This window comes from Pelobates fuscus, chromosome 10 (genome assembly GCF_036172605.1).
Source record: "Pelobates fuscus isolate aPelFus1 chromosome 10, aPelFus1.pri, whole genome shotgun sequence".
NCBI classification, from domain to species: Eukaryota; Metazoa; Chordata; class Amphibia; order Anura; family Pelobatidae; genus Pelobates; species Pelobates fuscus.
This window is the reverse complement of record NC_086326.1, coordinates 130,709,801-130,723,752: the sequence shown is the minus strand read 5'-3', so window position 1 is coordinate 130,723,752 and position 13,952 is coordinate 130,709,801. Positions and strand designations below refer to the sequence as shown.

The 13,952-nt window shown below is 44.4% G+C and overlaps 1 protein-coding gene across 1 annotated transcript in view; it reads left to right on the top strand.

Moving 5' to 3' along the window:
- Window positions 1-13,952, top strand: part of CDH23 (cadherin related 23) — a 909,735-nt gene that overhangs the window by 820,513 nt on the left and 75,270 nt on the right. Inside the window, exons 44-45 of the mRNA XM_063435341.1 lie at window positions 2,186-2,311; window positions 4,989-5,192. Coding sequence (XP_063291411.1) covers window positions 2,186-2,311; window positions 4,989-5,192 — 330 coding nt within the window. The remainder of the gene's footprint in view (window positions 1-2,185; window positions 2,312-4,988; window positions 5,193-13,952) is intronic.

Below are 13,952 nucleotides of genomic sequence, written 5' to 3'. Positions count from 1 at the left end.
CATACGGATGTTCCTTTGGTGGGACAGTACAGGAATCCGACCGAAGGCCCACAGTAATTTAAAGGCATACTCCAGGCACCCAGAGCACTTCTGCCCATTGAAGTGGTCTGGGTGCCAACTCGCACCACCCTTAACCCTGCAAGTGTAATTATTGCAGTTTTTATAGACTGCAATAATTACCGTGCAGGGTTAAGTCCTTCTCTAGTGGCTGTCTATCAGACAGCCACTAGAGGGACTTCCGTGTTCTTAGAACATGAAGAGTGTTTTAAACAACGCTGGACGTCCTGACGCTATGTATGAGGACCTCCAGCATCGCCGGAATCCCCATAGGAAAGCATTGAATAATGCTTTCCTATGGGGAGGTCTAAAGTGCGCGTGCAGCCATTGCCGAGTTAAAACCCCTTTAGCCAGTTACCTGAATGAGCGTTTTAACCCCTTCAGCAACATGGGATGGGGGACAGGAGGGAGGGGGGCACTGCAGGACCCTGCAGTGCCAGGAAAACGGATATGTTTTCCTGGCACTGGAGAGTCCCTTTAAGCATGGCCTGTGGTAACAAGACATATAGTTCATTTTAAATTCTAATCGGTTTTATATGACCGTTTATATAAAAAAATAGAATGTAACTTAAACTTAATTATATCTTGTGTTCACAGGCCATGATTAAGTAAATTACTCTCAGATTATGTTTAGGATGGGTATAAGCCTTCATAATGCGACCTGTAATGTTTGAGTACACTCTAGTAACTCCTGCTAGCTGGGAGAATAGCCGTGGTGTAGAGATATAGATGTTTTAGTGGGAGGGTTGTGAGTTGAAATCCAACTTTTAGTATTTGAATAAATACATTGATTATGTTGATGATTTTGGAAATGTACATGTGAAAAGTTAGGTAGACATACTTATTTAAAATAACACAGAGTCTTGCAAAATCTTACTGTTTGCAATTATAATCAAGTCCTATAGAAGACGGAGGTAGCCAATCAGAAGACTGTGCAGAAACATTCCTATAATTGGATACTTAAATAGAGTGTGCCCAATGCTAAGGAGATTAAAATGTGGATTATTTAAAAATGATGAGCTTCCATTAATTCAATAAAAAGAGTATAAAAATCAGAAAAATGATGGTCTTTATGGTATTCAGGTGTCTGCTTGTTTTCCGTGCTCACAGACTGCACATAGCAATGACTGATGTGGTCACTGCAATGTGCCAGCTGTGAAGCAGGGCAGAGCATAGACAATATTGGTAACGTTTAAGCACTGTCTGGCCAAAGGAGGATACATATGGCAGAAGGATCCAGGCATATAGTAAAGGTAAGCATGCTTTTTGTAAAATAAATAAATCAAATATTTTCTTTCAAATCATATGAAAAGCATTATGTTATTAAAAATAGTGTGGAGGTGACAGTTTTTTAATTTCTATCATTTTTGTCATTATTTTCGATTATATTATTATTATATTATTATTATTATTATTATTATTATTATTATTATTATTATTATATCTCTAGGTGAGGAGTCCTGGGCGAAGGTGGCGTTGATAGGCTTGTCAAACTTTAATATGTCCATATTAGAACATACAAATTAATCCAGATATTCAAAAAGGCTAGAATAAGGGACTGCACATGTGATAACAGCTTCATATTATTATTGGTGCTTCCAAGATCCGGAGGTGGCGAGTCTCCCAATATTCACTAGCCACATATATAGTGAATGTTTTTTAGTGTTACTTGAAGTTCCTGTTAAAGGCTGCACTTTGAGGATTTTGTCTTTGCGGATAAATGTTATCTGTATTTAACAGATATTCAAAAAGAACATACAAAGACTCTTCAGGAGTATTCCTCTAGCAACCACAAGAACATGGTGAAAACACCTTTGTTCCTCCAACATTGCAAATATCTTGACAATGTATTGCAAATATATGCGTCAGCACTGACCACTATGTCTGTTTCTTTTTCTAGCAGGACGTTAGATATGAAGGATCTTCTTGATTCAGTCTGCCAGGGCAGCAACAGCCTGAGTCATTACAATTACATGTCTCATCTTGTTTGCCCCATTCATTATTAATGTCTGTCACAGCTAATCACGGGGATATGTGGGAATGTGGGAGGAACTTGGGGGGCTGGTGCTCTATCAACATCTGGCTATGAATTGCAATTTAAAGACTGTGACTCTCGTGTTTAATATAGGAACAGCTCTCACAGTCCTGAATGGGCCTATTCTAGCTTTAGATAATGACTTAGGACAAAATGCAGTGGTATCTTATCGACTACTTGGGACCTTCGTGGATCTGTTTACCATAAGCAACAGCACAGGTAAGACACACCGTAACGTTATCTCTATGTTTCATATGGCTATTGTTCCTTTATTATTCTCCTTAGTTCCTTGTTTATCTAATTTCGTTGTTGCCATGGACACACTCAAAAGGACAGTTGCACATTATCAGTAACACATATTGCACCATTTGTTCCTCTGCATTTCTGCTAGAAACAGCATTTCATAACTTTCTGAGTAATATACACAGGTCAAGCGAAATTTGTGAACTCCTTACGTATGATCCTAAGATAAAAAAACTATTCTTTACTAAACAAAAGCTAATTTATAGCATATCTTCACTTTTTACAGAAATCCTTATATTGGCCTGGACTCCTAAATATAATAAAAAAAATAAAACTTAATGTGTGTGTATGTATATATATATGTGTATACAGAGCAGGCATTAGGCTGCTAGAGTAGGACCTGCTAAGAATGGGGTACATTGACATTGTATGATTATGTACTGTAACTAACCCCCATTATTTCTTTCCCGTCTAGTGAGTAATGAGTGAGTGTTCTGGTTATATATAAAACCAAGTGGAGAGCCGCCGGCCTGTGCAGCTATGAAGGATAATGGTATCTCCGACTGTGCTGTCTGGGTAGCCATTGCAAACGGAATTTGATTGCAATAAACAAATTTCATTTGCATTGGTGATAATCATGTATACATGGCTGCAGGTTATGGCAACATACACTGGCCATCGTGTATACACAATTGGTGGCATGAAGGGGTTTATATATACTTGAATATATCAAACTCTTTTTTTTAAATTTTCTTTTGCAGGTATTTTTATTGGAGGATGTACTCAACACAGTGTTCTCTGTAATTAACTGTTGAATTACAGGACTGATACAGTGGCGGATCCAGAGCCTGACCTCGGGAGGGGCACTTGCAGATTATTTAGAGAAATAATCCAGACACAATACCCACTACAGCTCAGTGTAGTGGTTATGGTGTCAGTAGTGCCGGGACCCTCTCCCAGAGTAAGTAGTCAAACAGTTTAAGAACAGTTTGACAACTTACCTGAGGTCTGCTTGGAAATGGGGCTGTAGTAGAGCATAGGAGCAGGGGTGCTGTGTGTGTGTGTTTGTGTAAGAAGGACTGTGTGAGCAGTGTGTGTGTGTGTGTGTGTGTGTGTGTGTGTGAAAGTTGCAGTGTGTACGTGAGGACAGCAGTGTGTGTTAGGGGGGCAGTGTGTGGGTGTGTTGCAGTGTGAGTGGGGGGCAATGTGTGTATGGGGGGAAGTTTGTGTGTGGGGGGCCAATGTGTGTGTAGGGTGTGTGTGTGTATTGGGGGCAGTGTATGTGGGAAATGTGTGTGTATGGGGGAAGTGTATGTGTGTGTATGGGGCAGTGTATGTGTGTGGGAGCAGTAGTGTATGTGTATGGGGGCAGTGTATGTATGTGGGGCAATGTGTGTGTATGGGGCAGTGTATGTATGTGGGGCAATGTGTGTGTATGGGGCAGTGTATGTATGTGGGGCAGTGTATGTATGTGGGGCAGTGTATGTATGTGGGGCAATGTGTGTGTATGGGGCAGTGTATGTATGTGGGGCAATGTGTGTGTATGGGGCAGTGTATGTATGTGGGGCAATGTGTGTGTATGGGGCAGTGTATGTATGTGGGGGCAGTTTATGTGTATGGGGCAGTGTATGTATGTGGGGGCAGTGTATGTATGTGGGGGCAGTGTATGTGTATGGGGGCAGTGTATGTGTGTGTGGGGGCAGTGTATGTGTATGGGGCAGTGTATGTGTATGGGGGCAATGTGTGTGTATGGGGGCAGTGTATGTATGTGGGGGCAGTGTATGTATGTGTGGGCAATGTGTGTGTATGGGGGCAGTGTATGTATGTGGGGGCAGTGTGTGTATGGGGGCAGTCTATGTATGTGGGGGGCAATGTGTGTGTGTGGGGGGCGTTTATGTGTGTGTGTGTGTAGGTTATGTGTGTGATAAGAATAAGGGCCTTTTTTAATGTTTTTTTTTTAATTTGATAAAATTATTATTATTTTTTTTTAAATATACACAATGTCCCCCCTCCCTTCTTACCTTTGTTTAGGGAGGAGGGGGGACATTTCTTGATCCCTGGTGGTCCGGTGGGGAATCCCTGGTGGTCCATGTGGTAAGAGTGAACTCTAGCCCCGTCTCCAGGGCTAGAGTTCACTCTCGCGAGATCGGGACCGTGCTCGCGAGAGAAGGACCTGGAGGAGCTGCAGACTGAGCTCCCCCGGGTCCTCTCTCTCTCCCTCCTCTGCCGGCGGCCAGAAAACAGTGCCTGCAGACCGGAGAGGGAGATCTCTGATCTCCCCTCCGGTCCATGAAGGCACATTGCAGGGCTGGCGCTTGGACAGCGCCAGCCCTGCATTAGCCGGCAGGGGAGAGGGAGAACCTCAGATTCTCAGATCAGTCCACTGGCGGATCCCCCCCCCCCGGATCCGCCAGTGGACTGATCATATGCAGCACAAAATGTTTTTTTTTAGATATATTCTTTTCTTCCAATCTGTACACTTACTGACACTTTAGCCATAGTGATGCATTAACTTTTATTGACATGAAGGAGATACAAATGCATATGAGTGTATGTTATAGATCACTGTTAAGTATATTTATACTTTACGCACTGTGTAACATAAAATACATTGCAGGTAAATATGGTAGCATTCTGCTTTGTTTCACTATAGGCGTCGTGACTTTGGGCAATGCCAGAACAATTGACAGAGAAGCTTATGTAGTTCCAGTACTGAATCTGACATTAGTAGCCGAGGACATTGGAAGACTGAATGGCACAGCCAGGCTTATTGTTACAATATTAGATGCCAATGACAACAGGCCTATTTTTATTCCACCGAATATTCTTGTGCATCTGCGAGAAAACAGCCCACCAGGTAATAAGAAATGTTGAAAAGGTAATTGTATCAGAAGGTGGTGTGCAGAACTAGTCAATCTCAAAGAATATGATGTGTTTTACATCTCATAGTCAACCTGTATACCCCTCCTTATTTGTACTTGCTACTTGTTCAGTGGTTTTAGGTCATGTTGGGGGAGACACCTGGAACAGCAAGTAAGCATGATTCTTTAGTATATGGTGGTGAGATGCAGGCTTCTTTTTCTTATCACTAAATAGTTAGTCAGCATTGATATTCTGGTCTTTCCTCCCTCAAGTGTTGTTACTCCTGTGTCTGTCTCCCTCCAAGTCAATGGTGCTACCATCAGCTCCACCATGCAGGCTCGCTGCCTAGGTGTTCTCTTTGACTCCGACCTCTCCTTCAAGCCTCATGTTCAATCTATCGCCAAATCCTGTCATTTCCATCTCAAAAACACTGCGCGCATGCGCTCCTACTTAACGCCAGATGCGACTAAGGTGTTGGTCCATTCCACTGTCCTTTCTCGCCTTGACTACTGTAATACGCTTCTCAGTGGTCTTACTTGCTCCCAACTTGCACCGTTACAGTACATAATGAATGCGGCGGCGAGGCTCATCTTCCTGTCCGCCCGCACCTCCCATGCCTCACCCTTCTGTCAGTCCCTACATATAGCCTCGGAAGAAGGCGCGTTTCTCAGCGCCGAAACACGTGTCAGGCAACAGGCAGTTAGGTCAGATAGACGCTCGTGTGCCATCGTTATCACTACTAGCTAGTCAGATAGAATTGGTCTCTTTTCATTTACCTCTAAAAGCGGAAAGTGTACTTTATTTGGGGATTTGGTCGTGGATGCAAGGGTGGGTGTAAGGGAGAGTGTAAGGGATGGTTCCAAGTTGGTGATTCTCTTGCAGAATCAAGTTGCAGCCAGTTGTTGTTCTTTAGCTATACACTGTAAATCAGCAAATGGATACAAGCTGCAGCAACTCTGTACTAAATCCTCATTTATACAATTCAATTCAAACAAGCCTTCCCTTCTATGTAACAAATTGTTACACTTTGCTACTCTGTTAGACCTTACAAGTCTTTACACAGAGATTTCTAGGCAGCGTGATTCACTAACATAGAGGGAAATCTCTATTTAGTAGCTACCAGTAGTCTACAATAACGATTTTAGCACCTGTATGGGATTTATCTTTATTTGAAGATTCCTTCTGTGCTTATTATAAGACATCTTCTAGATATTTTCATGTCCCATTTATGAGCATATATTCTATCTCTCCTTACTCATTATTTTATTTCGTTTTTTTCATTGTTTGAGGGTTTTTCTATTTTATTATCTTTTTGTGCTATTAAAAGCTAAGTTTTAAATATATACATACCCACCATGGGGCGTCCAACCTCTATCAGACCCACCAGGTCTGTTTCTCCTTATTTCACTAATGTGAGGGTTATCCCCTATTCTGGCCGCCCCTGACACACACCAAGCTCACTCCCCTCGGCAGTGGTGTATCCTGGTTTTGTGTTGCCCTAGGCAGGACAAAACTCAGGCACCCCCCTCCCGCCCGCAACACACACTAACAGATACACACACACTAACAGACATACATACACACACACACTAACAGACATACATACACACACTAACAGATATACATACACACACTAACAGACACATGCAGACACACACTAACAGATACACACACACTAACAGACATACACACACACTCAAATTTTTAACACATAATTTTTTAAATGTAACCCCCCCAGCATCCTTACCTTTGGAAATGCTGGGGGGGAGGGGGTTCTCTTCCTCCCTGGTGGTCCAGTAGCTGCTGGGCGGGGGCATTGGCGGGCGGCAGGCTGGCGAGGGAGCACTTCCCCTGAGCTATCTGCTCAGCTCCCTCGCGCGTCGCAGAGTGAGGCTGGGAGCCGGAATATGACGTCATATTCCGGCTCCCAGCCTCACTCTGCGGCGCGCGAGGGAGCTGAGCAGACAGCTCAGAGGAAGTGCTCCCTCGCCGGCTGCCCACCAATGCCGCCCGCCCAGCCTAGCAGCCCGCCGGCATGTCTGTTAGCCGCAAGGCTAACAAGACATTTGCCTTGGGCATTTGGGGGCGGCTTTTGTTGCCGCCCCCTGGAAAATGCCGCCCAAGGCAAATGCCTTGTTTGCCTCGCAGCTAATACGCCCCTGCCCCTCGTGGTATTTAGCTTTTCTTCCCAGTCCCTACATTGGCTTCCTATAAAATATAGAGCTCAATTTAAAATTCTGGTTCTTGCTTTCAAATCTCTACATAATGCTGCTCCCACCTATCTATCCTCCCTTATACACAAGTATGTCCCGTCTAGGCCCTTACGATCTGCTGAAGACTTACATCTATCTTCTGTCCGTACTCCCACCTCTGATGCTCGCCTTCAAGATTTCTCGAGGGCTGCACCGTTCCTGTGGAACTCGCTTCCCTCCTCCGTTAGATGCTCACCCAGTCTCCATGCCTTAAAAAAACTGTTAAAAACCCACTTCTTCATAAAAGCGTATCAATTAAACTGTTAATAGCTCCCAACTGATTCCTCTTCTGCAACTGTCACTAGTGTAATACTATCCTTACCTTTTGTGTCATTTTACCCCACTCCCTCTAGAATGTAAGCTCATTGAGCACGGCCCTCAACCCCTCTGTTCCTGTGTGTCCAACTTGTCTGGTTACAACTACATGTCTGTTCGTCCACCCATTGTAAAGCGCTGCGGAATTTGACGGCGCTCTATAAATATCATAATAATAATAGTAATAATAATAATAATAATAATAATAATATGAAGAAGGAGAATGCTATGTGTGATCCGAGAATTAAAAATGTCCAACATGAAAATTAAAATATAGAACAATAATAAATGTATCAAGTTTAAACATGGATTAAAGAAGGCACAAATAGAAAGTAATAAAAAAATAGTCAAAATAAATGCACTGAAAGCTACTTTGAGTTGATACTGTCTGCGTATATGTTAAGATGTATATTGTTTTTTCTCAATATCGGCTCCTTAGCTCCTGCTCCCTTATAGTCAAAGTACAGACTGTTAATCTTACTCTGAAATATGTTTTACACAAACTGAAAATATGACACTAGGATAAATCTTGTAATTCTTCCCTTTCCTGCTTATTATCGTCAATAATCTCAATAATCTAATGGATTATCATGAAGTTATGTGCCAATTATAACTGAATTGACTTACTGATCTCCGTTCATAAGCAAAGCAGTAAGAGAATTTAAGACAGGAAAGAAAAGCTGTCCTGATAACATAATTTTACTGGGAGACAAACCTATAGGCAGGTATATGAAACTGAGCTTGATTAAATGAACCTATACTTGACAAGATCCACGCTCCTTGCTGTGAAGTGGAGACATGCTTTAAGCCACTGGCCAGCACCACCAATCTCATCCCTCACTAATCCAACCACAAGCTACGTTATTGTAGCGGAGCCCTAGTCCTGGCAGGGACCTTTCTCTGCTGGATCACCAAGAATTGAATCAGGAACAAGAAAATGCCAAGTAAATAGCCCACCTCCTCCCCAGCAACTGGAGTACAACTGACTTTATTTTGCCACACACGGCTTTTTATGCATTGCCCCTAGCATGGGGTTTCCAAGTTAAAAAAACAAGGGTTTCTTTCCCAAGAGCCTTTGTGTTTGAGAGATAATTGAGCTCAAATTAGGATAATTCAATTATCTGTCAAATACAAAAACATACATATACCGTATATACTCGAGTATAAGCCGAGTTTTTCGGCACATTTTGTTTGCTGAAAAATCCCCCCTCGGCTTATACTCGTGTCAATGTCTGTATTATGGCAACTTACATTGCCATAATACAGACCAGGAATGCCGGCCTCATTACAAGCCCGGCGGTCCTGTTGGGGGCCGGCAGCAATCTGTTACTTACCTTTGTAGCAACTCCGGTCAGCTCCCTGTCAGCTCTGTGCAGCTCCCCAGTTCAGCTCACAGTCTCGCAAGACCTGTGGCCGTCAGAGTGTTGCCACGGGCTACCGTGGCAACGCTCCGCGCGGTGCGCAGACCGGGAGACTTACACTGTGAGCGGAAAGGAACGGAGATGAAGGGAGCTGACAGGGAGCTGACCGGAGCTGCTACAAAGGTAAGTAACAGCTTGCTGCCGGCCCTCCCCCTGCACAGTACACACCACTGGACCACCAGGGAATCATATAGCCCCCCACCCTGGCCATGCAAAAAGCAGGGAGGGGGGACAAAAAAAAAATAAACAATTACATTTTATAATATTAAAATAAAAATAAAATAATATTAAAATAAAAAATAAAAAAATAAATGCTGGGACTAATGTTATAATCTGAAACCCAGAGCATTACATTTTAGTTTTATTATTGACTCATTATGTTCTTACCTCTGTTCTCCCATAATGCATGACCTCAATCAATGAGGACCTACCAGTTAAGTCTCCCTTCTAAGCAAATCCACGATGGCTGTGCCCACCTATAATACGACACCCCCACCCCACCCCGCCTTCCCCCAGGGTAATGGGGCCTTGAAGCAAGCCAGTCAGCTACTGCAATAGATTAATATTCCTACAGGAAAAAGGAAACTCAAAAGGCTGGAAAGTGGGGGGGGGGGGAGGAAAAGACACTCCCGTATCCCACTGCCGAGCCTCCAGAGTATAGAGGTCATCTGGACTGGTTAAAAGGGGGTAACCCCTAATATTCCTACAGCTCGCCCACCGGTACAAGCCGAAACGCAACACTTGATCTGACTTGTTTAATGCACCCTACCACTCCTATGACTACCTTAGCAAGTGCCTGCCTGGATGTGATGGTAGCGCCGTTGACTAGGAGGGAGGGAGACACAGGAGTAGTAACACTTGAGGGAGGAAAGACCAGAAGTTCTGTTTTGGACAGGTTGAGTTTAAGGAAGTGAGCAGCCATCCATTTGGAAATCGAAGAGAGGCAGTCAGAGACACGAATCAAGACGGACGGAGAGAGGTCAGGAGAGGACAGGTAGATTTGCATGTCATCCACATAGAAATTATAACAGAAGCCAAATGAGCTGATGAGTTTACCAAGGGAGGCAGTGTAGATAGAGAACAGTAGGTGACCAAGGACAGAACCTTGGGGGACGCCGACAGAGAGTAATTGGGGGGAAGAGGCAGAGTCAGAGAAAGAAAAGCTGAAAAAGTGCTGGGAGAAGTAGGAGGAGCACCAGGAGAGAGCAGTATCCCGTAGACCAAAATTACGGAGAATGCGAAGAAGATGTTGATGATCAACAGTGTCAAAGGCAGCAGAAAGATCAAGGAGAATTAGGATAGAGTAATGGCCGCGAGATTTAGCAGCAATTTAATTTCAACAGAATGACCAGCGCGGAATCCAGACTGAAGGGGGTCAAGCAGAGAGTTGGTTTTGAGAAAGTCAGTCTGGTTTACACAACTCTCTCGAGGATCTTGGAGGCAAATGGCAGTAGCGAGATATGGCAGTAGTTGGATGGGGAGTTGGGGTCAAGGCTGGGCTTTTTTAGAATTGGGGTTACAGTTGCATGTTTGAAGGGTGAGGGAAATGTGCCAGAGGAAAGGGAGAGATTGAAAATGTTAGTGAGGGGAAAAGCAAGAGAGGGATGAGATACGAAGGAATAGGATCAAAGGAACAGGTGGTGGGGCGGGAGGACCGGAGCAGAGCAGAAACCTCTTCTGCAGTGGAAGGTGTGAATGAGTGTAGAGTGGTGGAGGGAGTGGGGTTGGTTGATGTAATGGTAGGGGAAGGAGAGAAATTAGCGATCTCTTATCTGATTGTAGAGATCTTCTAAGTGAAGTGAGATGCAAAGTTTGTGGTGGACAAGGTGGTAGAAGGAGGTGAAGAAGAGGGCGAAGAAAAGGGCGAAGAAGAGCATCAAAAGTGTGAAATAGTTGTTTGGGTTGATGAGACAGTGTACTTATGAGGGTATTAAAGCAATTTACTTTTGCAGCAGAGAGAGCCAGGCTGTAGGAGCACAGCATAAATTTATAGTGGAGGAAGTCTGATGCAAAGTGAGACTTTCTCCAGCATCGTTCAGCAGTTCTAGAACATTTTTGGAGGTAACGGGTCAGTTTAGTGTGCCAGGGCTGTAGTTGGGGGCGCTTGTTGCGTTTAATTGTAGGAGGTGCCATGATGTCGAGTTGAGAGGAGAGAGTTGAGTTGTAGAGTGAGGTAGCCAAGTTAGGGCAAGTTTGATTTGAGATGGGTAAGAGGAGAGTATTGAGTTTGGTGGAGAACTGCTGGAGATCAAGGCAGCTGAGGTTTCTGCGAGATTGGAGAGTTGAGGGTGGTGAAATTTTGGTACGGGGTATGTTGATGTCAAAAGTTAGTAGATGGTGGTCAGACAAAGGAAATGGAACAGTGGAGAGATTAGAGGTGGTACAGAGATTGGTGAAGATGAGGTCAAGACTGATATGCCCCACTATCAAAATGAACCCATCATTTTCCCGTGTAGACATGCTTCTGCCCAATATGAAATGGAGGGTCAAGTAGTACTGCTGCTCTATTCCGGCTCCAGTAACGTGCCACTACTGCTTCTTATTAGAGCAGTACTGTCACCATCTGGCAACTTTGCATAATTTGGAAAGTCGCCTGAAGGGGAGTTGAGAGTTCAATGGCCTGGGGCAGGAAAAAGTGAGTTCTTCTTACCTGAACTTGCCCCTTGCAAGTGCCGCCATCCTCTTCTGGTGAGTCCTGTTTTGCTCCTGGCGCTTCAGCCACCAGGAACCAATGTCACTTCTGATGTCACTACAGCAGTGAAGTCTATGGAGTATACCATGAAGTTATGGGAACCTCCATGTACCGAGCTAATTTTCCTGCAGCCGTCACTGGTAGTGGTTGGGAAATTAACACGACTTGCTGGTTGTTGCTCTGCCCAGTGTCAAGAAGTATCAGGCATAGTAGAAATAGTAAGACAAGATCGTCCCAACTTTGTCTCAGTATTGATTGCGTTGGAGATTTTGTGAATTGCTGTAGTAGCACTATTAGGGAGTGTGACACTGGTTATGTGACATCATGTACTAGAAGGGATGTAACTGCTTCCTCTGTCAAACTAGTAGTACTACTACCACCACCCTTATCTTTCTGTTTTCCAGTAGATGGAGCTGTTACAATAGACTCCTACTTCTCCTCTTCTTTTTTTCTCTTCAGGCTCCAAGCCTGTTAGAATTTCTTCAAACACTTTGTTTTGGCGGAGAGAGAAAAAATTATATCTGCAGGAAATAGTGATGAGACTGGTGCTGTTAACTGACTCTCCTCTACATCTTATATACTGGTACTTGCTGTTGATGCTACCTTTCTTCACAGAATATGTGTAGTACTAGTAGTAGTACTTCTCGGCAATATAGGGTTGCTGTTAGCTTTTTGGACACTGACAGTTCTGGCTGCTTTGCTCCTTGCACTTGCGAGGCTGTTAAAACCCCCAGGTGCTCCAGTGAACAGTCTATGACAACATTTTGCACGACCCTACTTCTTTTACTTCTTCAACTGTTTAATAACAGAATGCACTGACACTCTACATTTCCTTTGCCTTTGACATTTAGAATATCATACAGACATTATCTTACTAGTAGACACGTGCAATTAGTTTCGGTCCGAATTAAAATTCGTCCGAATTTCGATTAATTCTGACATCCGGGTGCTTCCGAATGTCAGAATAGCTGAATTGCCAAAGTGCCGAAATGCCAAAGCCCCGAAGTGCCAAAATGACCGAATTTCTGAAGTGTAGTAGTGCTGAAGTGCCGAATTGCTGAAGTGCCGAAGTTCCGAGGTGTCAAAGTGCCGAAGTTCCGAAGCACAGTATTGCCTAAGTACTAATATACTTACCCAGTGAAAGAAGAAGAATGTTACACTGTATACAATTTCAAATAAAAAGTATACAAACGTAGCCAGGATTCAACTGTAAGCGTTTGCAACACTTACAACAATCAAGTAACACATATTCATATAAAATGTAAGTTACTTAGCCAGTCATGTAATGACAGGAATGAATAAGTAGATAACTCCCGAATTCCCATGGTATTAGGGAGCTATCTACTAAAAGGCTGAAAGACCTAAATTGGTCTTTCAGCCAAATTCACTAATACTAAGTAAAGATTACTTACTATTAGAAAATTATGCCCCTACTCGCTATACCGCGAGTAGGGGCATGTCTATTAAACAGTGAGCAGCCTCTGGCTGCTCACTGTAAAAAAAAAAACTATTGCCCCCCTGGCCCCAACCTCTGAGCGGCGGGTGGGGGCCCTAAAGTAAAAAAGGGGGGGAGGACCTATTGTCCTCCCCACCAGCCCCCACCCCTGAGCGGTGGGTGGGGGCCCTAAACTAAAATAAGGGGGTGGACCTAATGTCCTCCCCCCGGTAGGTGGGGGCCCTAAACAAGAATAAGGGGGGCACCTAATGTCCTCTCCCCTGGCCCCCACCCCTGAGCGGTGGGTGCGGGCCCTAAATACAAATTGGGGGGACCTAATGTCCTCCCCCCTGGCCCCCACCCCTGAGCGGTGGGTGGGGGCCCTAAACAAGAATAAGGGGGGGACCTAATGTCCTCCCCCCTAGCCCCCACCCCTGAGCGGTGGGTAGGGGCCCTAAATACAAATTGGGGGGACACCTAACGTCCTCCCCCCTGGCTCCCACCCCTGAGCGGTGGGTGGGGGCCCCAAACAAGAATAAGGGGGGAGACCTTATGTCCTTCCCCCTGGCCCCCACCCCTGAGTGGTGGGTGGGGGCCCTAAATACAAATTGGGGGGGCCTAATTTCCTCCCCCCTGGCCC